The following is a 26,347-nucleotide window of genomic DNA, read 5'->3' as shown; positions in this document are numbered from 1 at the left end:
TTTTTTTTTTTTTTTTGTTATTTTTGTGCTAGGGGTTGAACCCAGAGCCTTAGGTGCATATTAAGCACCTAAGGCTCAGGGTTCAACCTACTCTTGAACTATTCCCTCAGCCCAAGATCTATCTTTAGAAAGGCCATGGTTATTCTTGGGATGAGATAATGTTGTGATGTGTCACAATAAAGGGATATTTCTGCATATTGTGTTCATAATTGATTCATCATAGATATCTGCTTAATTTTTCCTTATCCTAACAACATTTACTTAGGTTTTTCCTTATCATTAATGTGGGACTCCACACCCTTCTCCATTTGTATCAGGGAGTTCTCACTCAAATAAATCTTGATTCTTAAAATCTCTGGTGCTTTTATTGACTGCCAGCTCCCAGTGTAATTAATGGCTATGCTGATTCAGAAAATATGTTTGCTTCAAAAATGTTTTAATTTTAATAAACCTTTTATTTTGGGATATTAAGTTTATAGAAAAGTCACAAAGATATTATGAGTCTCCATGTACATTTCTTTAGCCATCCTTATCATTCACTTCTTACATAATTGTGTCATGTTTGTCAAAACTAAGCCATGCCAGCCCTGGCCCCACACCGGAGCATACTGAGCCAGTCACTGAGACCAGGCTTGATGGCACATGCCTGAAATCCCTGCACTGGGGAGGCTGAAAACAGGAGGATCACTACGAGTCTGAGCTGCATGGTGAGATCCAGTACCAAATACATAAAAACAAACCAAAACTAAGACTAATATTTTTACATTACTCTTATCTAAACTTCACATTCTGTTCAAGTTTTATGAGTTTTCCAAATCACGTTCCTGGGCCCGGGAGATAGCTCAGTAGAATAAGAACTTGCCTGGCAAGCATAGGGTCCTGAGTTCAATCTCCAGTACCGCAAAAAACAAAACAACCCCAATTACCCAAATCGTGTGTCTTCTGTTCCAGGAATCAGCCAGATCACCATATTATAGTTAGGGTGTTTATGTTAACGGGACTAGTCTTAACTTATATCTGCAGTGCAGCTTAGAGAAGGGAAAGGCTGGGATCTTCATGCCGCTGAAGATTGCGAGAGCCTTTTCTTGGTGATTATGAAGGATTCCTCCGTGAGGTGTGGTATTAATTTTAGTGTCTTCTAGCAGATTTTCTTGTTTTATCCTGCACATTTGCAATCAGCCCAGGATTTTGTGATTGAGAACAGTGCTGAACTCTGTGCTCTTTGAGCTATTTTCTAAGTAGGTAATGCTAACATAAATTATGCCTTTGCCCAGTCCTATTTTTTATAAATGCACGTCAAGTGATTTTCATCAACTAAAACACTTGGTCATTACCTTTCCCAAGTTCACGGTTGCTGCTTCAAAACCTTGTGGTTCCTGGCTGTTGAGTACTTCTTACTTCACCATGAGATTATCCTTTGATGAAAGCAACATTAGCCTCTCTGCTGTTTCACCCCTAATTCTTCTCTTTCTTGTTGTAAGAATGAAAGGAAGTACTGCTTAACACAGCAGGTAATAATCTTCAAAAACTCGTTATCTCAAGAGGTGGTCCTGGCAGGATATATAAATGTAATGTAACGAGGGTGTAGGCAAAGTTCTGAATGACAGAATTGGGAGTGGCCACTGAGAGAAACTGGGGCTTGCCTTGGCTTTGACATTGAGGTCAGGCAGAGCATCTGCACCCTCCTGGGTCCTGCCCCTTAGGGTTGCTGTGGGCAGCACCATGTGAGCCAGGGCTCTCATCCAATGGGGGGATGCTTATGCTACCAGCATGTCAAAAGCTCTGCAATGAGTTACTGTCACACTTGCGGGTCACCAGGCATCCATTACTCTGATGTCTCATTCTCTGCCTCATGCAAGGTTGTATTTTCAGCTGCTTATTATTATCATTACTTCAAGATTTTGCTGCCTGGTGATCTTTTTAATCACACTTTTGAAATGTCTTTCTCCAAAGAGATGTGATGTCAGTAGAACTGGCACACTTGTATCTTTCAACCAAAACTGTTGTGTCTTAAGAATGAGAAAAGCATAATGGAAGGGGTGATTATGCTTTATTTCCTTGAACATTTATGGCTAAACATGGGCTTTTCCTTTTGAGCCTTCTCTCACTGTTTTCAGAAAAGTACAATTCTTGCCAAATTATTCAGATTTTTAAGATCATTAGCACTTGTTAGTGAAGGGTGCGTTTTATTTTGATCTCTAGTGATTCAGAAATACTTCCCTTCCAGATAGTGTCTTTTTGTTGTTGCTGACCTTTACTTCTTACCTTGAATGGCCATAGTGAAACTTCAAGCACAGAATTTTGTGGTTGTCAAAGCTTGAGGCATGATAGCTCTCAGCTTAAGTTGTACTGATTCACCTAGCCTTGGGTCCCATTTTAGAAAACTTCTGCATGCAAAAGTAGCACTATGTGAACCCTTGGATTTTAATTTCTCTAGTATGAAAAGGAATACTGTTTAGGGTGCACCTATTCTATGCCCACCATTAGGTATTGTAGTGTATCACACTTTATGATTTAGAAGCAATTCTGTCAAATATAAGGAATATTATACTTACGATACAGTTGTGGGTATGTGGTAACCTGCCCAAGGTCATATAGCAAGTGAGTGAGAGGGTCTGAATTTGGGTCAGAGTCTGTCTGATTCAAAACCTTTGCGCTTTGTACAATACCATCTGTACCTTAGCATAAGCAATTGCTGTCACAAATATTGTTTGTAGTGCTGGCAAATAGTAAGTCATCGTACTAGAGTGTGGGCTAATCTCTGGTTCTATTTAAAAACATTTGGAATTGCAGTAGTTTTTGAATCCTCAAAATTCAGTCAGGCATTTGAGCATCTACTGAGTGATAAGTGCTGTGTTAGGTGTTGTAGTTCTATTAAAATGAACAGATTGTGATGTGTTCTTGCCTTTATGGAGCTTAAAGTCTAAGATCTTGATGAATCTTCTTCTAAAATAGAACTGTGGTCTTGTTAAACTGCTCTATCCCAAAAAAGGTACAAAGTTTCATGCTTGCAGATTCCCCACTGGGTTACTGAACCACATAGGCTTGCTTTTAAGGAAAACAGAGATAATAGACAGTGACCTGGTGATCCCTTCTCCACGTGTAATATTCTGCTAACTTGTTATTCACCATATGTCTCAAGTGCATCTTGGGAAAGTAGAATGTGAGATGATGGCCTACTTCTAAAATAAGGATTTACAGTCTAAAGATGAATTGGGAAGGCTCTGGATATATCTTGTTTTCTCGTGCAGGGAATAGGATCTCTTGATTTTTGGTACTGTTGACATTGGGGCCAGATAGTTTTTTCTTGTAGAGGCTGCTGTATGGATTACAGGATGCTTAGTGCACCATTGGCCTTTACCCACTGGTATAAGTAGCATTCTTCCTCCTATAGCTGAGACAACCAAGAATGTCTCTAAATATTACCCAGTATCCCCTACGAGTGGTGGGCAAAATTTCCCCCAGTTAAGAATTGTTGATTTAGAAGAACTGGCTGGGTTGTTACCAGGGGAGAGAATATTTGAGGAATCTCAACACCTCAAGATGATCATTACTAACAAATAGCAATATAGTTGCCTGGGATTGGTAAAACCTTCCTACTCACAGTGTGGTCCATGGTTTGGCAGCATGATGTCACCTCGAAGCTGGTTAGAGAAGCAAAGACTCAGCCTTACTAAATCAGAAGCTGCGTTTTAATAAGATCCCCAGGTGACCCTGTGCATATTAGTTTACCAAGACATACAGGAGAAGAAAATTAGATCTGTCAGTATTAGAGTTTCTTGTTCATCTCTATGGGCCTTCCTCACTTTGCCTTCAGGACTGGGGGTGAGAGGAAGCTGCTTTTTGACTGAGGACTCTCTTGGGTGAATGGAGCTGCCTAGAATTACTGAATTTTATACACCGATTTTGAGGAATTTAAAGCTTTTCTCTCAGATAGACTTTTTATCCATCATATCCTTCAGGAAGATGGTTTAACCCGCTCTCTCTCTTTTGATAACAGAAAGGTATTTCTGCATCTCTTACCATCCTCCCCTTACTACTGTTTCATGTTCACTTTTAGTTAAGCATAGAGTAAATGTTCTTTATATTTTTATATGCGTGTATTATATTGATGTGCTGCTTATCATGTACCTCCTCAAGTGCTAGGGCTCTGCAAAGCTTGTATGCATATTATTGCCCCTTTTACTCCTCCCCAACCCCCTGTGAGATGTGTCCTGTAGTTAGTCCCACAATATACATGAGGATTCTGAAGCCTGACTAGATGAGCCACTTAGCATGGAGGCAGTACTTTAACTGAACTCACGTCTCCCCGACTCTAAATTGTTTTTGTTTTTATTTATTTGAAAAAGCAGTATAGTCCATGGTAAAAAAAAATTTGAGTGACAAAAGATTATATAGTGAAAAATGTCTCTAACCATACTCAATCTCTTCTTCCAAAGTGAATTCTTATTGTCAGTTTCTTGTATAACTTTACATGGTATTCTTTTTGTTTTAAAAGTATAACATTCAATTTATTATTTCTTCCTCAAGAGTTTTCTTCAGTCCATTAAGACCCAGCTCCCCTTACATGGGCTTTGGTGGAGGTTGTGGGGCAGCACCAGCAGGTCTAAATCAGGGTGGAGGTGCTTGGTTCTTGCAGGCTTCACGAGATCAATTTCTGACCACTTTGCTGTGAATGGCACAACTCACACAGTAATGCAGCTTCACATACAGTTTGGGAAGCACATAACCATTGAAGACACTCGCTTCGGAAATGTCCCTCATGGTGGCAGTGACCTCCGCTATGTTCCGAATGACAAACTTCTTAATGGCCTTACCCTTGGCTATGCACCGGGCGCAGTTTGTGCAGTGAATAGGCTGCACATGACCACGGCCCTTTTTTGACACAACCATTGTTCCTTGCTTTTTTTCGTCATCTTGGAAAGGAGGACCTGAAGGAGGCTTTCCAGGGTATTCTATACTAATATAGACACCAGAATAACTTTTACTCTAACAACCTTTTTATGCTGCTTGTCAAAAGTTTAGGAATTTTTATTGGAAGATTATTTTCGGGAAAAAATGAGGTAAGGGTCTTTGTAAGACTTCACCTGTTTCTCCTCTGGATTTACCACTTTGTCATTGATTTCTCACGACACGTCTCTTAAGACAAATGAAGACCTATATGATTTAAACATTAATATTCTGCTTGTTTATTTTATTGTTCTGAGCCCACAGAATAACATTGTTTTGGTACCTTGTACATTTTTGTGTATATATTTATTTATTTGTTTTGGGCCTTTGATGTCTGCTGGCCAGGTTTGTTTTCTAGGCTAGTTTGAGGAGGATGAAGGTGTGCTTGCCTGCTGGTCTTTGGTTGACCCTGAAATATGTCTCCCTGTCAGATACCAGGTCAATTCACAGACAGGAAGAAGTGAAGACGAGGAACTGAATCTGTTTAGGCTATCAGCATGGGGGAAGAAGAGGACAGAAAGAAAGGAGATGCGAAAGTGGTGATGGCAGAAATTCATCCTATTGGACCAGGAACATGTAGGCACCACCTGGCAGAGCATAAAAAAGGAATAATACAGAGATGTAGCCAGTAACTCCTATGGTCTCTTAAGGGATTTGCAGGGGAATATTTATGTATCTCTTGAGGGCTGCTGTGTGTTTAGAGGGTAAGTTATTAAGAGGAGAAAATAGGCTAAAATGAACTAAATGCTTATGAATTAAGATTATAGCATTTTTCTCCTCTAGTTTGAATTCAGAGGCTACCACCACAATGTTTAAAATATATATTTGAGTTTTTTCCAAGATAAATTGAGACAGCTTGTTTTAGAGATAATTGCAGTATTAAGAAGATAAAAAGCTGCGATATTAAGAAGATAGAAATCTGGATGAAGGCTATACCTGGGTGGGAAAACAAAGTCAAGGTTAAAAGCAAAGAAATGCCTGCTACGTCACCAGACGAAGAACAATTTCAGACTTTCATCTTCCTGGTGGCCAAAGCAAAAAGGAGAATATAAAGTTTCAAGAGCCTTTGTGTGCAAGAAAAAAAACTCAAGGTGGGTTAGTTTAGAAAAGACTACTTTTTTTTTTTTTTTTTTGAATACTGAGCTTTGTGGTATTTTTATTACTGAGTTTCCCATAAATGAGACTCCCTGTAACACGGTGACTACATCCCTCCATTATGTGTCCTGGTAATTTTCATATAGTATCCCACAGGGTACGTTTCCCTATCCCACTTAGGGAAGTCAATTCTAAATGAGATAAAGTAATGCCTTCCTGCGGAAGGAAGAGAAGTGGGAAATAGGTTTATTAGAGAGCCCACAAATTAGGGCCCTTCACCCTTAAATTCTTATTTGTGAGGAAACCTTTCATAAGCAAGCAAACATAGAAATGATTTGGCCAAAGATTCAAAGTGCTATTAAACATCTGGGGCTGCATTCAGCAGCCAACTTCCTAATCAGTTCTATGAAGTGTGGTGATTGCATTTATGCTCATTTTCTGGGGGTGAAAGTTGGATAGAACTAAAGGGGATGGTTGGCAGGAATCACAAGAGATGAAAGCATAAGGACAAAGAGTAGGAGGCACAGGTGGTTCATGACTGAGAGTTTGGAAATGGTTTCTACTGTCTTACTTCAGAGAAAATAAATAGTGATGGAACATTCATTGCCAGCATTGGCAGTTTGTGATTCAAGACCACTCTTCCTGTCCTTCATAGTTCTGCCTCATAAAGGACAGATACAAAGAACAGATAGCCAGATTGGCACCAAAATATCCACTTAGCTCTGGACAAGGCAAGTGCTCAGTAACCCTCAGTGGAAGGCTGTGGGAACTTTGCCCTTCCCCTTTCCGTCATGGGTAGGGAGACCCTACACAAGGCTGCTGGGAATCAGGAGGGTAAGAGCTATCTGTCAGTGGGCTGAGAGCTGGCCCATTCTGGATATAAGGAGTGAGAGAGGATAAAGCTTGCGTCTTAGTGCTAGACGCACTTGTCTTCCCTTCTAGTAAAATGTGGATGGAGAGTATCCAGCTCTGATGAGTCCAGTGTGTTCATCCTCCCATGTGGGAGGAAGGAGTCAAAGGGTGAGATTAGATTTGCTTATCTAATACTCCTACCTTATAGGACAGAAACTCCTCCTTGTATCAGAAAAAGGTTGAACATAAAATACTTGCTTCCCAGCAGTTGGAAAAAGTTTTAATGAGGAGTAATAGATATACAATAAACTCCATATATTTTAAATGTATAGTTTAATAAACTTTGACCTATCTGTATACCTAAAGCCATCAGATTCCAGATGATAAACATGTGCATCAGCCATGAAAGTTTCATGTTCCTTTGTAAATTTGTCCTCTGCTTCATTATATCCCCTTTCCTGTCCCCAGGCTGCAACTGTTCTGCTTTCTCTCAGGTTAACTTTTTTTTTTTTTTTTTTTTTTGATTCAGATTTTTATTATGTTACCCAGGTTGTTCACAAACTTCTGGGCTTGAGTGATTCTCCCCCTTTCATCTCCTGAGGAGCTAGGACTCCAGCATGTGCCACCATGCCTGGCAAGCCTATGTTATCCAAACTTGATATATGTTGGGTTATACAGTCTGTACTTGTTTTCTTCTGGCTTCATTCTTTAAATATTAGTTTGAGATTCATCTATGCTTTAGCACATATCAGTCCCTTATTGCTGAGTTGGAGGCCCACGGTATGGATTTATCATAATTTGTTTATTTAGTCATCTGCTGATGGACATTTGGGTTGTTTCCCAAAGTGATTACTTGAAGTAAAGGTGCTTTTAATCCCTTGTAAACATTCAGAGAAAACATCTAGGAGTAGAATGGCTACATGATATGGAGTAGGCATGTTTAGCTTTTCAGGAGACTGCCATCGTTTTTTAAAAGTGAATGTTCCTTTTAGAATATTTTGCTGAGTTTACACACCTATAATATTCACATAATGGAACTTAACCAAAAAAAGGGTATACAGATGAATGTCCAGTTTGTGTCTGTGTATTCAAAGTGGTTAGGATAGATATATAGTTACATTCTCTTAATGAATAGAGGGATTTGTTCTAATGGGGTTTGTAAATAGGATATCATGTCCGCATCTTGTACAGCAATTAACCACTAGGAAGGATGTATGCAATGTGTTAATTATTGAAACTGTCCTACCAATTTGATTTGAAACTGTCTCGTTGCTATTTGTTTATCAATAAAATTATGGGAAAAAAAAATAAAGTGAATGTCCCATTGTTCATTCCTGTCAAAAGTGTATGAAAGATCTTCCTCTACGTCCTTGCTGGTACTTCAACAGGGAGATTAAATATCTTAGAATATAAACGTTGTCTTAGAATATGAACGTTGTGGAAACAGGCTTGAATTTTTTCAAGTTAAAAAATTGTTGGAACTTGGATGTGTGGTATGCCTGTAATCCTAACAATTATCAGGCTTAAGGTAGGAGGAACCTTTGAGCTCAGGAGTTTGACACCAGCCTGGACAGCACAGCAGATCTTTTCAAGAAAAGAAAGATGTCTAAATATCCAGCTAGATATTCTTGCTATTGATTTGATGAAGAAGCCATGTCATTTCCCTTTAGAGTCATATACACATTCTAGATTTATGTCTTTGTCTCTTCAAAGGGAATAAGTTGGTTTGATACTTGTTCAAGCCCCTGGGAACTGGAAAAATAACTCCAAAGGCTAAAACTGATTCTTAGATTTTTTTCCTGGTAAGAATATCTGACTGAGGGGCATCCACTGGTCTAAGATGAAACAATTTGAGCTTTAAGAAGTGGTTTAAAATGCATCAGATGCATAAAAATGAATAGGTTCATAATGGCACTGAAAAAGAAATATCATTGGTCAATTCTAGAGGTTGCTAAGGCAGCAGTTTGTTACCCTGAATGTTGCTAAATATAGAGACAGAACTAAACATTAACCCTGCATTCTTGTTTGAATTTTATGGTAGAGTAACCAAGTTGTTGATGTGCTAATAAATGTAGAAGAAAGGATGAAATTAGAAAACCACCATTTTTCAGCACTTCATGAAATACTGGCTCTAGGCCATGATCATCATGGTCCCTGAGACAATTAGTTGAAAGGTTTGAGAGGGATCAGGCAGATATCACTGGTACCTGTGGATCATTTTTCACATCACAGAAGGCAAGACAGGCAGATACAGTGTGTTGCCTAATGTCATTTGATACATCCCAGGAAGTATTAAAGCCAAATGAATTGCACTTGTATGTCCAGAAGGTGCTGTGTTTAGCTGCCCATTTACAGGAAACAGGGAACAGAGAAATGTGTTAAATGATGCCATAAGCCCAGAAGGAGGGGACTGTTGTGAGACTGCATGCTCCTGTGGTTTAAGCCAATAAATAGGCTGGAGGACCACAACTTCAAGCCCAGCCTGGACAACTTAGTCATTTATTGAAACCATCTCAAAATAAAAAAATTTGGAAAAAAAGAAAAAAAGAGACTAGGGATGTTGCTCAGGATAAATATCATGGGTTTAATCCCCAGTAATTGACCCTCCTACCCCAGAGGGATAGTGTTATAGGTCAAAAGAGAAACATCAAATCAATATGTGGACCTTGATCAATACTGATTGAAACAAACCAAGTGTAAAGAGATGTTTTTGAGATAACCTGAGAAAATTAAGTATAGGCATGGTATTAGAAATGCTATGAAATTATTATTTGGTTGGGTTTGCTATGGACATTGTAGTTATGTTTTCTATTTTAAAGCTCCTTAACCATTCATTAGTAGTTCTCAAGTAGGAGTACTTTTGCTCTTTAAGGGATATTTGGCAACGTTTGGAGACATTTTTGGCTGTTATGATTTGGGAATGCTATGGACTTCTAGTAAATAGAGGGCAGGCATACCATTAAACACCCTGTAATACACACAATGCCCTTCTTCCCTAACAGAGAATTAATCTAGTCCTTAAGGTCAATAATGCTGCAGATGAGAAACCCTGTGTTAGCAGTATTTACTACTGAACTACTAGGTGAAATAATATGATGCCTGGGTTTGCTTTTAATAATGAACAAACAGGGGCCAGGGAGATGGCTCAGTGGAATAAGCGCTTCCCTGGCAAGTACAAGGGCCTGAGTTCAATCCCTGGTTCCGCCAAAAAAAAAAAAAAAAAAAAAAAAGAACAACATACAAATAAGGTAGGGTAGGATGAGGTGAAATCAAAATGGGAGTTGCTAGTTGAAGCTGCGTGAGGGACATGGGGGAGTTCATTTTACTTCCTCACTACTTTATTGTGTATGCAAATTTTCATAAAGTTTAGGAAGAAATCGTTTAAATCCTGGAGTAAAGGATACTAAAATCCCACCTGGGTAAAAAACTAGGTATATACAAACCTAGCTTTTCAGAGAAATGCAGGCATGACTAGTTGCAACTGGAAAAGTTGCTCTTCTGGGTGTTTTCAGTCTATCTAGGTGTTTCACAGGTTGTTGAATACTTAGTCTAAGAAGGAAAGAAAGGCTATAGAAATAAGAATCTGGCTCAAATGCAACTCAGAAGAGAAAAAGCATCTCTAAAGGTATAAATCTGTGGGAAAATATCAGTTGATTACCAAAAGCTTGACATTGAGCAACCTTGAAGGAGGAACATGGCTTTTGGGCATGGCAAAGTTCAAGTCTATTGAGATCAGCCACCAGAGAGGACATCTGTTTAGCCTTGGCAGCCAAACCCTAGCACTTTTAAAGATTGATTGATGAAAGTATGCTTCCATAATGTTAAACTTCCATATTCATTTACTTCGGAGACAACATTGTGAAAATTGATCACCAGCCTGGAAGTCTTTTTTGTCTCTTCGGGGAGTCAAAGAGATAGGATAGTTTTTTATTAAGGTTGTTGTGAATTGGATCTGCTTTATCTTCCTTTTTAATTTCTTGTGCATGTTGTGCTCGTTAGTCATACCTGACCACTTCTTACTGGGAGGGGAGGAAGTAGGGCCCAGGCCCAATGTCCTAGGCAGAATAATCTGTTCTCATGGGCTCATTTTTTTTTTTTTTTTAATATGTGTATTTAGTCTCCAGCCTTATTTGCCAGTCCCCTAATTTGTTCTTGTGGTTCATTCCCGTGAGACTTCAGCTCTTGTGTACCTTGTTCTTTTTTCCTTTGTAACCTTTTTTCCCCTCTGAATTGCTCCTATCATAAGAATTTGCTGTTTGATATCCCTAAAATCTGTGTTCTTGTACCAGTTGTCAAAGTGTGTCACTTGTGTGTGTAGCCTGTGTCCTGCTCGGCCGTATACTCTGTTTTTGTCGTCCCTTCTTTAGTGTGGAATTGTTGGGTTGCCTGTTATAGATGTGCCTGTTATAGGCTTCTAGCCCTGACGTCTTTGAACCATCACTACTGAAATGATCATATCAGTCCAGCACTCTTAAGGCTCCTTGTGGTGTTATGTTCTGTCATTCCAGTCCAACGCCTCCCACTTTCAGTGTCCAACAACTTCACTTTTACTTACTCCCTATCCTCATTACCCATAGCTCTCTTGGGTCGCTGCTCTGGCTACTGTGACTTTTCTAAAGTAGCACTGTTCCCCACTTCAGCTCATGAAGATACCTTTTACCCACCTCTTGAGATGCAATCACCGCTATAATACTTCCCTGCAGGAGCACACAAAAGCTCTGCTCCACATCAGCCAGATTTGCCATGGCTGTATGTACTCTCTGCCTCTCACCCACATCCTGACCTCTAAATGACTCAGATATCCTTTTCTTCACTTATTTTACAACTGTCTTCTTAACATAGGTGAGACAGCAACTTGGGTAACTCACCTCTGAATTGCTCCTATCATAAGAATTTGTTGTTTGATATCCCTAAAATCTGTGTTCTTATATCAGTTGTCAAAGTATGTCACTTGTGTCAGCTTCTTGGTTAATCTTCCTTTACGTTTAAGTATAGCACATAATTTGTCAATTTAAGAGCCAGACATCACAGTAGATGGAATGAAGTTGAAAGTCTTTTTGATTTTATATGATTGAATTATAGTCATTGTCCTGAACATTACTGTGTTCTAGTCATAGCCCTGCTTTATTATATCATCATGCAATATTTACTAATGTGTGCCATCCTTTATTTTTATTTTTTGTTCTACTGGCCATTGAACTCGGGGCCTTTTCTCTCAGCTATATCTTTCTTTTTTTTTCGCGGAACCCGGGATTGAACTCAGGCCCTTGCATTTGCCAGGGAAGCACTTATTCCATGGAGCCATCTCTCCGGCCCCAAACTTTCTTTCTTTTTTTTTAAATTTATTTTTTCTCTTAGCTATCTCCCTATCCCTTTTTTAATTTTGAGACAGGGTCTGGCTAATTTACTCAGTTTCCCAGGCAAGCCTGGAACTTGCCGTCCTCCTGCCTCAGCCCTCTAGGGTACTGACCTTAGATGTGTACCACTGTGACCAACCGTGCTTTGTTTTTATGACACAGCAATGTCAATCATCTTTTCTGTCTGGTACGTATAACTCAGCACTCGTGTCTGTAACCCATATTGATGTTTAAGAATTTAGTAGTGAGCTGGCTGTGGTGGCACATACCTATAATCCCAGATATTTGGGAGTATGAGATTGAAGGATCACAGGTGGAAGCCAGTTTGGGCTAGTGAGGCCCTGTCTCAAAATAAAAAGCTGAGGATGTAGCTCAGTGATAGAGTGCTTGCTTAGCATGCATGAGGCACTAGGTTCAATCCCCAGTACAAGAAGGAAAAAAAAAAAGTTTGGTGGATGTGGTGACACACATCTGTAATCCCAGCACTTCGGAAGCTGAGGCAGGAGGATTTCTGCAAGTTTGAGGCCAGCCTGGGCTACATAGTGAGACCTGTCTCAAAAACAAAACAAAAGAAACAAAAACTAAAGAGAAAAAAGTTTAGGAGGCTTATTATGTTCATTTAAAGAAACAATGTCAGTTTTTCATAACTACTTGGGCACTCTCGGGTATGTTAATACTGGAGTTCTCCTGAAGTGGTATGTTGTGTGGAGTAGCAGAGATTACCCCACATGTAAGGAAGGCCCTTGTGTTCATTCATTCGTTTAACAAAATAGATGTTAATCATTAAATGAGGAAACCAGGTACTGACCTAGCTGTTTGATATATAGTGGTGAATGTGTTCAAAGAATCTTTTCCCCTCCTGGAAATTACATTCCTGTGCAGAGAGTAGGCAACGAACAATAGACCGAAATCAGGAAATCTTTTATGTTATTACTACTAATGTTTGTCTTGCGTTCTAAGAAACTAAAGGTGGGCATGTGGTAATCAGAACCCAGTGGAGCATGCTAGAATCAGAGCTATGAGGACAAATCCATTCAGTTCTTCTTTCATTGTTGTTTTTTAAAAAATATTTTTGAAGATGATAAATCCCCCCAAAGCTTTTAGGGAATGTCAAGATTTAAAAAAGGAAGCAAGAGAGAATTTATAGAAGAGAAATTAACTATAGCTCCTAAAATAGCTCTTTGTTTCTGAAAGCCTTGTTCTGCCATCTCTTATAACTGCAAAAAAGAAGAAGAAGAAGAAAAAAAAAACAACCCTCAGAAAGTTACTTATGTAGCTTCTGCCACTAAGGAGAATGTGTCCTGACGTCACCTCATGTGGGCTGATTTATTTAAAAAATATATATGGAGAAAGGACTTCCCCTCCTATTTTCCTCAATGGCTTTTGCCAGCGATCTATAAAGATTAATATATGACTTCTTATTTGTCATTAGGGAACATGGTAGGTATGTGTCGGCAAGAGGAGCTGATGATTTCATAGTACTGTATCAGGAAATATTAATATAGGCACTCATTAACATATTTTTCAGACAGAACAATGTCAACTTTTAAAGCTTCTTCATTTAATTCAAACATCAAGTACCTCCTTTGTGGCCTGTATTATGCTGGGTGCTCTCTTTGCAAGACCTAAGCCCTAGTCATTTAATTATATATTTGCTCAACAAATATTTATCATGTACTTTCTGTGTGTTTGGCACTATGCAGTGTGATGGGTGCTCCATGCGTACCTCCATCCACATGGAGTCAAAACCAGTGAGTATGATTTCAGTGTCCTATAAGTACCCTCCCCACTTTACGTAATAGTAGTAGATTGAACCTAGGACCTGTGCATGCTAGGCAAGTTTTGTTTTCTAGCACCGAACTACATCCCCAGCCCTATATATTTTTTTTCAGGATACAAGGTCTTACTACGCAGCTTGGACTTGTAGTGATCCTTCTGTCTCAGTCTTCCCAGTGCTGGGAATGCAGGCATGCACCACTATGCCTGTTTTGGGGGCTGGCACGGTGCGCCCGGGGTTCTGCCGCTGGCACAGCACGTAGTACTGGGGATTGAACTCAAGACCTTGTACTTGCTAGGCAGGAACTTAGACCACCAAGCTGTCTCCCTAACTGCCCTATATGTTTTAAAGTAAAGCAAAACAAAACAACCCCTGAATGCATGTGGTCCTTAAAGGTGGTCTTCTCACAGTTTTTTGTTGTACTTAAATAAATTCCTGTCTTGAGGTTTACATCCTTGCTTTTAATCTGTGTTGTGAATATCTCACCTATTTCCAGATGTTGACATTTTCCTTTTAGCTTGAAAGTTATCTAGCCCTCTTTCTGATCTTGCCTACATTCAGCTAACTTCGAGCATGGTAGAATTTTATAGATGAGTCTTATTTTATAGTACAAAAATCTAAAAATCATAATTACTTCACAGAGGGTGGCTCCTGCCCCTCTATTAATCACACTCCTTACTCAGAAATGGAATTCTATTTTAGTCTCCTAAAGATAAATTAGTGTATAGTGGAAAGGGATTTAAACTTCTGCTAGGAATTAAAATGACATAATAGGATTAACATAAACACTCACCTTGATGTGTCTGTACTTTGTGAAGGAACGAACGTTCAGTACAGCTTCTGCCATAGTCTCGCCTTTAGTAACTGCAGCATCTGTTGTAAACACACACATCATGTAAGCAGTAACAATAATGACGGTAGCTCTAGCTGCCATCTTGGGTCCCTGTGTGTGTGTGTGCCTAATCTCAGCTAGTCTACCCGAGACCCCCAGAGCGCCAGCCCTAGTCCCCTGTGCTGTCCTATATCTGCTCCGACAAGATGAAAGAAAGTATCATGAACCAGGAAAAACTCGCCAAACTGCAGGCACAAGTGCGCATTGTTGGGAAAGGAGCTGCTTGCAGAAAGAAGAAGGTGGTTCATAGAAGGCAGATGATAAAAAACTTCAGTTTTCATTAAAGAAGTTAGGGGTAAACAATATCTTGAGGAGGTGAATATGTTTACAAACCAGGGAACAGTCACCCACTTCAACAACCCAAAAGTTCAGGCATCTCTGGCAGCAAACACTTCCACCATTACAGGCCATGCTGAGATGAAACAACTAACAGAAATGCTACCCGGCACCTTGAACCAGCTTGGTGCAGACAGTCTGACTAGCTTAAGGAGAATGGCTGAAGCTCTGCCCAAACAATCTGTGGATGGAAAGGCACCGCCTGCTACTGGAGAAGAAGATGGTGATGAGGTTCTAGATCTTGTGGAGAATTTTGATGAGGCTTCTATGAACGAGACCAACCAAGTCAGCTTCTGAAAAAGATCAAACTTGAAAGAAATTCCTGGGAGCTGCTACTTTATACTATGACTGCTTTTTAAAATTGTTTTTGTTTATGGAGCTGATAAAATCAAGATCTGTAATATTTTTCAAGCCCAAGCCCCTTGGACACTGTAGCTCTTTTCAGTTTTTGCTTACATACAGTTCATTCTTTGGGGGGCCTGCCCCTTAGCTCAGCTCTTTAAGTGGCTGCTTCAACAAAGCAGTCAGGCTCAGGTGGCTGTGGTTTGATCCCCACAACTCAAGTCAGCCAATCCTGCCCTGAAGGCATTCAGAGCAAAAAAAGAAAAAAAAAAGTCCTACAGTTCATTCTTTGCAGTCAGTTAAGCTGGAGAAACCTGGAATAAAGTTTGAAACAGTTTAATAAAAAAAAAATGACGATAGTCTTTATAGGGTCTTTATTAGACACTAAGAACTGTGCTAAGTGTTTTATGTATAGGCTTTTATTTAAACCATAGCCCTTGAGATAGTTATTCCTTCGTTGCAGCTCAGGCTTAGAGAGTTGAAGAAGTAACTTTCTCAGGTCTCAGAGCTTTTAAGTGGTAGAGCTGGGATTTGAACTGAGTCAGATTCCAGCGTATGTGCCACTAGCCACTACATGTTCTTATCAGTGTCATCTGCAAAGCAGCCTCCAGAAAGTGCTTATCTTTATCTGGGTTTCCTTATTTCAGGACGGAAAACTTTTCTTTTTCATCCTTATGAATTGTAACTTTCATTACAAATCATTTTTGCTTAAAAACATTGAGTAGTTGAAATCAGATTGATCTGGGCTTATATTGCTGGAAGTACATGAGGGATGTGGGCTGAAGCATGCAATTTAAATTTTCTTTCCATCAGCTAATTTTTAAAGTATTAAGCAAGTAGATTCTGACATGAACAGGGATGATTTAAATTCTCTTGAGAGATTGGAGGTGTTAAATAATTTTCTGGTAGTGCACATTTTACATTTTTGATCTGTCTCTCTGTTTCTGTCTTCCCACCTTATCTTAATGCACCTGAAGCTCTGAGAATGTTCCTTTGCACTTCCTGGGAGCAGCTAGACCTCTGGCTTCGTCTCCTTCCTCCTGCACATGCGTTCGCTGCTACATTTACTTCCCAGCACTGCTTCAGATGTTGTTGTCATTGGGAGAGTTTTGGAAACAGCCGGATTCTTTTGATTCTGTAAGCAGAAAACAGACTGCTGCTCATATCTGGCATACGGCTTGGTCCAGAACACGAGGAGTTAAAAAAGAAGTCTGGGCCATGAAGGGCTGTGACAACTGTCCTAGGGGGAGCTCTAGCGAGCCCTGGCGGGCAGTGACTCATGCTGCTCTGTCACTCAGATCAGCATTGGCCCCTGCCACGCAGGCGGCCAGGTGGGGTTACAGCCAGAGCAGGCACCATAGAGTGGGGAGCATGCAGCCTGCACTGCGGGGGATGTGATGCCGGCTTGCCATCTGCCTGCCCCCACTGGCCGGCCCACCACGGATGCCTCAGCCCGCAGCCATGGTAACGCTTCTGGCCAGAGACACCCTCCAGAGCCCCTGAGGATGGGCAGCCTCCTGGTGACTGGTGGACAAGTGTCCGCCTCCCTGACGGAGAGAGCTTAGTAGGTCGGCAGAAAGCAGAGAGGATGTGATGTGTCCCGAGCTGAGAGTCATGCCATAAGGAGGTAGGAACCGTGCCGCAGATGTCCATCGTGCGTCCCACCATCAGTGAGCGGGGTGCTATGAATCTCTGGGAGGAACTTTATTTGGCTGATGTTTCATTATGCTGATTAAACTGCAGTGGATTCGATGGGCATGATTGCGCTGGGGAGGAGGGATAATGAACTAAAAAAAAAAAAAGTGGCTAATAAGATCTCTGAGTAGACTCATTGGATATGAATGAAGTAGACTGCAGTGGTATCCTAACATGAGTTCCCAAACCTTGCAAGTCCCCTTTCCCCTTTCTTCCTCCCATCCTGGTTAGTACATGAGACACAAATGTTCCCTTTTTCACTAAGATTAGCACCAACTATTAATAATTTAGACCTGGACCAGGGACTAAATAGGTTTGGGTCATCTGACATCCTGACTCTAGCTGGTTGATGCTTTGTTGAAGGCTTCTAGAAATATCAGGAAGGAGTGACCTCCTCCAGAGAGTTATCCAAGCGCTTTCCTTGGACCAAGTGACCTGTTTGAGTTTATCCTTCACTTTACCCCAGCAGCCTGTCTGCAGGTTGGTGGCCATGTTGGCAGGGAAGGGGTTAATCTCTTGTTGCTGTAGGAGCTGAGGCTGGGTCTGCCTGTGTGAGGAGCTAGATTGAAAGCAGGCGCTGCAGTGCTGTCGCCAACGCTGGAGGAGTAAGATGCTTTTCTCCACAACAGTGTGGAATCCATCTGAATTTTTTTCTCTCCCACCTCTTCTTGTTTTTCTTTAACCAGCTCCTCCCCCCTTCGTTCCCACCCTCAAGTCTGACGATGACACCTCCAATTTTGATGAACCAGAGAAGAATTCGTGGGTTTCATCCTCTCCGTGCCAGCTGAGCCCCTCTGGTTTCTCGGGCGAAGAACTGCCGTTTGTGGGGTTTTCATACAGCAAGGCACTGGGGATTCTTGGTAGATCTGAGTAAGTGAAAATCTGACTTTCTAAGGGAGCTGCACGGATGCATAGCTTACAGAGCCAAAGGTGGGAGGGTGGGGGAGTGCGGCGGCGAGAGGCTGCTGATCTGCCGCTGATCTGCCTGCATTTGGAAAGCACTCTACCTGTTTGGGCTTTGGTGGGCTGGACTGCTAATATTCCCATCTTGCAGTATCTGAGATACCTGTTCCTGTCTGTGGCATCCTGCTTGTCAATTTGTTACTTTGGGTTAGTTTTTCAGTCTTTGGTCTTCTCTTAGGGTGAGGAGAGTGTGGGAGATTTCTAGCAGTGCATATCCTTGGTCAAAAAGGAGCTGTGCAGGAGTTAAGATGAGCTGCCCATTTATTTCTCCGTCTCTGTACCTGTCTCAAGTGGGTGGATGGTTGCTATCTTAGCTGTATGGAAAGAATCCTGAAAACCGTGTCTCATAAGCTAAAGGTTTCCTGATGGGTTTAACTGAGCTGCAAGTGGCTGAACTAGAGCTCTAACAGAGAGATGATGCTCGGCTCCTCTCCAAGTATGCTGCAAGATCAGGGATCTGGCAGCTGAGCCTCTCTGAGCTCAGAGAGCACAGGCGGGCAGAGAAAGCCTGGTTACTGTGAGCCACCAGGAGGAAGTGTGATACAGTTGAGATAGAGATTCACAGAAACTGGGCTCTAAAAGAAAAAGAAAAAATAAAAATAAAACCCCAAACAACCAAGAGACTAGAAAATAGAAATATAAGTATCACTGTAAACCTCTTGATCTACTAGATCTTTCTCCATTCTTATAAAAGCTATTGAAAAATGCATTAGCATGGTGCTTAGATTGGAGGGTCCTTCCTCCTGGCTTCCTAGAATTTCTGAAAATGCAGTAGTAGCCTGTGGATGTGGGAGCTCGATGACATTCTGGTTTTGGGGGAGCAAGTTCGCCAGGAAGGTTTTGATCAGCTATGTTATTGCCCAGATGCCCTGGTTCCCTCACTTTGAGGCTTTGGGGGGTAATATTGGGTAATTAGTTGCTGCCCACTTAGACGACAAACAAAATTCAATTTTCTCCTTGGCAGCTTCCACTCCCTATTTACTGTGTTTGTAGCTTAGATATAGATTTGAAGGGATGTCGTATTGGTTCCGGGATGGTGTCTCTCCATGGGAAGCAGTAAGGTTCCTAAAAAGATTTAAGATTTTTATGGGGAGTTGGGCATTTAATGTGAGGTAGGATTGTGGGCTATGATTTAATTCAAGAGAAGTGGTTATGTTGAAAGATGTTGAGCTGCTCTTCATTCGCTTGACTGAGATCTGTGCTTAAGATTCAGGTGGATTTTGGAGGTTTTTGGATTTCAGACTGATTTGCTTCACCACCCAAAGCAATCTGGATGTTGGAAGGAGAAGCAGCAATCTAACTAGCTGTTGAATGTGCTGTCAGATGGTTTTGAGACGGCCCAGTAGGGCTGGAAGGTTTTGCTTTGGGATCGAAGAGCAGGTCAAGACTGGCAGCCCGATGGTAAAGGATGCGTGGTTGGTTAGTGGGCAGTATAACCTTGACACACACAGCGCACTGAAGGTCACAAATTGAACTAGAAGGAGATGTGTGGGGACTTTTAGTCCTGGTTTGTAGTGTTAGGCTGACTCAATTAAAATGAGAGCTTACTTGGGGTGTTCAACAGTGATCTGAAAACCAGAGAGTGCATGGGGGAGTTGGGTTTCAGGGGCAGCGGGAGAATGATGTGGAACATCTCAGGCATTGCAATTAATCTGAAGGAGTGTGTGATTAATTGCTTATTTTTCAGGAAGACTCGTTGCATCTTTTTGCTTGTCACAGAACACTGTCTAACTGGGGTAGCTAAGTATTAAGGCCTGGGTATACATAAATATTAATCAATTTACTCACAGTGCTTTTTCCCAGAATGAGGTTGTATTGTTTACTGTCCTGGAAGATTGCTGTTTTACCTTTGGTAGTTTGAAATATCTCTCTAGGGCATCAAATGGGGTTCCATTGATTATCTGTGCTGTTACTGTTTGTGTCCCAACAGATTGTTTAATAAGATTTTCATTAAAAAAGTCAGTAGAGACAAACATATATCTATTACCTGGAATATGGAATTGGAATATTTCTATCTTTGGGGGAACTTTAATGTTTTTTCCATGTTAGTTTGGGATTGGAATCAGCAATTTTTTCATCGTTTGTCTCATTGCGTGCTGTTTCTCTTGAACTTGGCTACTTTATCGAGGGCAGCTCAGTAGGTAAAGCCTACAGCATCATTTTAGAAATTCACTACACCTGTTGGATGTAGGTGACCCTGGACATGTTAGACTATAATGAATTAGAAATCCAGTAAGTAAGAGGCAGTAATGAAATTGCTTAGCAGCTCCTACAGTTTTATTGGCATATAGTTACCAAATTAATTGGTAGGGAAGGCATTTCCTGGGGATGCCACCTTTGCTATCTAGTGACCTCAGATTTCTTCTCAAGCTCCTCCCTGCACTGTTTTCTGTATCACAGATTCTTATTCACACGTGTTGATTAACTGTGCTGTTACTCACTCTTCACACCACTGAGGAAACTGTGGATGCCTCCGCGCTGTGCTAGGCAAATTGACCCCAAACTTACCAGTGGATTGAATGAAGTGCTCAGAGGTGGAGCTGAATCAGTGGAGGATTTTCATGGAGACTGTGGATGTGAGAATGATTTTTACTGTGATTGCTCCTCATGCTAGGACCTGTTTTATGGGTTGGATACCTTTGACTGTTTTTAACAGTTGAGTGTACTATATTATTTTAGATTTATCAAGAATCTTGATTTTAGCATTTCTATGAATAAGGCATAGTAGGGTTCTGTGCCACATGAATTGGTGAGATCAGGAGAGGGTATACAGAATCAGGTTCTTCTTTGGGCTGGGATTGTGGTGAGGTTAATCTGGAGACTACCTGGTGCTTCTTTTCCTTTTTAACCAGCAGCAACATAAACCAAAATCTCAAGCTTTGAATGTCTTGAGTATTTCTCTGAGCCTCTATTTTCTGGAACTTCACAATAGCAGAGTAGTAACAGAAATCCATGTGTTAAAGGTTTAAAAATAAAACGAACCCCAGCAGTCTTCCCTCCCATGCCAGCATGGGGTACATTTCTTTAGGTCTTTCCTCCTTCCTCCTAGATCAGGGCACTGCCTTATTTAAGCTTTTGCTGAAATAGTGCATTTCTGCAAAGCTTCAGTATAAACTCTATAGGGCAAAAATTAGTTGGATCTATTTTTTGTGTTAGTTCTGTCCCTGATGGTTTTCATTTTTAGTCAAGTTGCACGTTTTGGAGGAGCAATGGGATCTCAGTGAGACTGAATTTGTGGGATGATGTGGTCTGGGCAGGCTGTTTTAGGAAGAGGTCCCTCTCTTCTTTCCTCTCTGTGGTTTTTCTTTTTCTTTTGGGTGAACTGGAAAATGTACTCATGGTGTCAGACATTCAAACATGGTGGAAGACTACAGTGTGGCTGTCCCTATTGCCTTACCAATTTTTAGAAGAACTAATTTTTTGCACCTTTTTCTTGTTCTGTTGGGTTTCTTCACATGCTGTTTCATTAACTATAAGGTGTGGTAACAGTAATACCTTGGGTGATAAGGGGAATGTCCTCTGTATGTACCAAGAAGATATGGAAAGAACTCAGCAATAATTAGGTAGTCCAAAGTCATGTCATACCTGAAAGCCATCTTTCTAGGCTTTAGGAATTTTCTCCTGGAAGGACTTAAATGTCCCAGTCAACCACAAAGGTTAATATGCAGTTGCCAAATACCTGTTGGTAAAAGGTGATTGAGCGAGAGAATTATAAGGTTAAGTTCCAGAATGGGCACTTCCCCATCAAATTGAGCATATTGAAGCTGATTTATGGAAACTATTCAGAGAACACAAAGCAGATGCTTTTGCTGCATAATAGCATAGTACAAATTAGACACTCAACTGCTTTAGGAAAGTTAGGAGAGTAAGGTAAAATCTGATGAAGGGCACTTAATGGGTAATGCTAATTCACAGTTTCTACTAGATGGAGAATAATGATCCTTTTTGAATGTCTGTTTATGCTCCTGTATGGACTGGGATCTCTAAGACAAGGCTAGGTCTTATTTATCCCAGTTTTCCTGGAGTGCAGTACACTGTAGGCCCTCAGTTACTGTGCTGGAACTGAGATTATCAGTGTAGTGATGGAAAGTAACATATTTGAGTTCACTCCTCAAAAGATAGTGAATTTGGATCAGTGGAGAGGAAAGTAGAAAAAATTTCAGGTGGGCAGAGTGGTAACAGGCTCTGTACCAGTCTCCATTCCAGCCACTTTACACAAAGTAACTCATTTAAACCACACCAAGAAGTAGGTACCATCATTATTCTTATGTTTGAGGCAACTGACGCATAGAGAGATTGAGTCACTTATCCAAGGTTATGTGGCCCAACTAGGGCTTGAGCCCTGGCACTGTGTGTGGCTCAAGAGGCTCTTTGCCACAGTGCTATGCTGCTAAGCATAAGTGCCACAGGTAGGAAGAAATAGGAAAGTTGTATAGGATAAAGTGAAGGCCTTTGCTGGGAAGCAAGAACCATGGGCAGGGTGGGATGAGAGCTGACAGGCAGGCCTAAATGCTGCGCTTCATTTGGAGTGTCAGTGAGTATGTATACCACTTGGACTTGTCTGACATTTTAAAGACTCTTTAAGTGTATGTGCACATGTGAATGTGTGTGTATGTATATGTACGTACATACATACATACATACATACATACAAGAATGCTTGCGTTCTCTCTCCCTAAGAGTCCTTATTTCTGCAGCAGAAGCCTAGTAAGGACAGGAAACCTCATTGACATTCTCACCACCAATGTCCACAAGCTGCTCAATAGGCATTTGGCATACGGATCCAAATCAGTTTATGGCTGCAGATCTCAAGTTCTTGATAACTCTAAGGTCTATGTCTCTTCAGTCATAGTTCTGTACTTTCAGTTGCCTTCCATGTAGCCTGCAATGGCTTGTTCCAGTGGAAGATAGCATGAATTTTCCAATCAGTCCTACTTCCTTTCTGTTGGAATTCTTGGCAAATGGAAGGATTTTCCCTTAAAAATTGTTTTCCTTCCACCTTCACTCAAAGGCTCTTTGACATTATACTTGCAACCCAGAGCCCTATCACAGAGTCTCATTTGTGATTTGACTTTTTAGGCAGTTAGTGAGAACAGCATCTTTTCAGTACCTGAAGACACACAGCTGTTGTGTTTCTCCAATACAGATAACTAGTGAAACAGCTCCTGTTCATGGTTACTGCCCTCAAGTGGCTTGTGTTGTTTTTATTCTTCTGTTCTCTGGATTATGTGTTTAACACTCGTTCTGTGTGTTGTGCTGGATTTTCTCCTCTCTTGCACAGTCAGTTTCTTCTTTCTCCTAGTCAAGCACATTTTGTTCTCCTACTTGGCTTATTTTGTTCTCTATTTAGACTGTGCACGCTGCTTCGCAGCCCTGGCAGGACCATTTCTACCGCCTTCTCACTTGTCTTAAAGATACCTTTAGGAAATCGAATCCTAACAGTCTTATCCCAGTCCTAAAGATTAGGCTCCAGAAGATCTGTCAAGTGTGTGTTTTGCTGGCCTACACATGCTAATTTGCATGGTTGCCTCGGATCCCTAAAGAAGACAGCTACTGGCTGAATGGTGGTGCATGTTCCCAAGCTCTGTGCCAAGTTGACAACTCCTCCATTGCCTAAGTGAATGTCTTTCAGATCTCTGCTTTACTTACCTCTTACCTCCTGACCAGCTCTCTCTGACAACTTTCCTGAACAAGTGCCACACACTCACTGTCTCTTCCCCCCGCCCCAACAGTAGTACTGAAATGACTATCTCCAAAGCCTCTGATTATTATATTCAGTCAACAAATCCAGTGATTTCCACCTTGCCACTGTATATCATTAATTACCACATTCTTTCTGGACAGCTTCTACTTTGTTCTTTTTTGTATCATGGGTGCTTGGTTTTCCCCCTGCCTCTCTTTGATTGTCACTCCCACTCTTTTGTGATTGCCATCTTTGTTTTAGGTCCTTGAAACATCATGTCCTCATTCTATGTGATTTCATTCATTTCCCTGACTTTAACTCCCACTTTCCCCTGGCCACCTTCCTCATTTTATTTAAGAAACTACCACTTTCTTTACCCTTCCAGGCAAGAAAATAGTAATCTAAAACTCTCCTTCCGCTTCCCTGCCATGTTGACTTATACCTCACATAACACTTGCAACCATGTCCATTGTTCTGTCCTCATTGTCACCCCTAGTAGACTTTTGCTTGGACTATTGCAGTAGCATCTTACTGATTCCTTTGTCTTTAGTTTTCCTGGCTGCATTCCCTTCTCCACAGAGGGTGGAATTCTTCCAAAGCATAGGTTGGATGATGTAATTTGCTTGCTGAGACTTCAATAGCATCCCAGTGTGCACAGAATTAATGACCTCTCCTGAACTTGACATTCAAGCCTGGTACACAAGGACCCTAACCTACCTTGTCAGGTCTATCTCCTTGTTCCCTGTATCTGGCCAAACTGCTAAGGTTCATTGAGGACAGGAGGATGGCTGCTTTTTTGTTTGTTTGAAACAGTGGTTTGCCCTGGTAGGTCTAACATTTGTTGAATTAAATTAGACTAAAGTGACCAGAGATTATGCCAGTTCCTTACACACAGTTCGAACAACTGCTAGTGAAAGCCCTCATCTATTGAGCACCCTCTGTATGCCCAGAACTGTTTAGTCTAAGGACTTTCCATACATGATCTCATCAAGTCCTCACGATAGCACAGTAGCTCTGTAAAGTCACTGGTATTGTCTCCATGTTCCAGATGGGGGTCACTAAAGCTTGGGAAGATTAAGGTTTTTCCCTGAGATTTTGCTGTTAGTAATAGGTCTAAAACTTGGACCCACCTCTAGTTCACTCTATCAGGGCCATCTTAAATGCTTAGCAGGCCTTCTTGCTGTGTCCCAGTAATACTTGTCATTTTAGAGAAAAGAAATCTAATGATCATGAAGTTTAGATTACTTCTGAAGGTCATATAGCTTGCACATGGCACAGGGAGCCCAACTGTTAGCTTGAGAACTAATTAAAACATTATTTTTTGGGGACAAACTGTAGCATACTCACTAAAAGTCCAAGCTGGATGAGTGGCACATACTTGTAACCCCAGCTATTTGGGAAGCTGAGGCAGGAGCATTGCAAATTTGAGACTAGCCTAGACAACATAAAGAGCCTTTGTCTTAAAATAAAATGTAAAAAAGGCTGGGGAATGTAGTTCACTGGTGGAGTGCTTGTCTAGTCTATATGAAGTCCAGGGTTTAATCCCAGTCCTACCAAAAATAAGAAGGAAAATAAAAAGATCCAGGCTTTGAAATCAGATATTTAGGGGTTTACATCCCATGGCAATTGTGTGACTGAGGCATTTGACCCCATGCAGCCTCAAGTCTCTCATCTCTAAATTGGGAGGTGTACTAGGGCCCATCTGATAGGCCTCCTGTGGAGCGTGTGAGCACTTAGCGTCAACTCCAGAGTAGAGCAGGTGTTCTTGTCGGTTATTGTTATTTAGGGACAAGGATGGGGCTAGGGTACTTTTGGATCTCCTTTTCTCCCTGCTTCTACTTTATAAAGATATCTTGCTGGTTTCTGCCCACTGAGAGAATCAGGCTCCACGTGGGGTGCCTGACAGATGTCCTAATATCTCCATCCAATTTTTTACTCTGAATGGAGTCCACAATGTGTCGGTGAAACCTGCATTTCCCATAAAATGCTCTTGAGGCTTCTGGCAGGATCCAGTTCCAGTGGGAACTGTGCACTGTGCCCAGCATAGATGGCACAAGCTCCAGCCTACCCGTAGGAGCTTAAATGTCCCTTGGACAGGATAGTATGTGTATCATTGTGACGTTGTAGTCTTGGAATCAATGTAGGTCATCTCCAGTGTGGGGGTCCGGAAGGCTTTTGGGCCAGCATCAACACAACACATTTCTCATTTTGTATTCCTTTGTCCCACTGTGACCTTTAAATTGAAGCTGATTGGGGTCCAGCATTAAAGCCAGCACTCTTCCTTCCTTCCCTACTTTCTTCCCTCCCTCCCTCTCTCCTTCCTTCTCTTTCTTTCTTTCTTTCTTTCTTTCTTTCTTTCTTTCTTTCTTTCTTTCTTTCTTTCTTTCTTTCTTTCTTTCTTTCTT

The 26,347-nt window shown here is 41.1% G+C and overlaps 1 protein-coding gene across 1 annotated transcript in view; it reads left to right on the top strand.

Annotated features, from left to right (window-relative positions):
* The window catches only part of Cit (citron rho-interacting serine/threonine kinase), a 174,148-nt gene that overhangs the window by 49,085 nt on the left and 98,716 nt on the right, over positions 1–26,347 (top strand). Inside the window, exon 10 of the mRNA XM_004636241.2 lies at positions 17,983–18,166. Coding sequence (XP_004636298.1) covers positions 17,983–18,166 — 184 coding nt within the window. The remainder of the gene's footprint in view (positions 1–17,982; positions 18,167–26,347) is intronic.

The sequence above is a fragment of the Octodon degus genome, unplaced genomic scaffold (assembly GCF_000260255.1).
Source record: "Octodon degus isolate 3935 unplaced genomic scaffold, OctDeg1.0 scaffold00079, whole genome shotgun sequence".
Classification (NCBI taxonomy): domain Eukaryota; kingdom Metazoa; phylum Chordata; class Mammalia; order Rodentia; family Octodontidae; genus Octodon; species Octodon degus.
The sequence above is the reverse complement of the archived record's forward strand: the minus strand, read 5'-3'. Positions and strand labels throughout refer to the sequence as shown.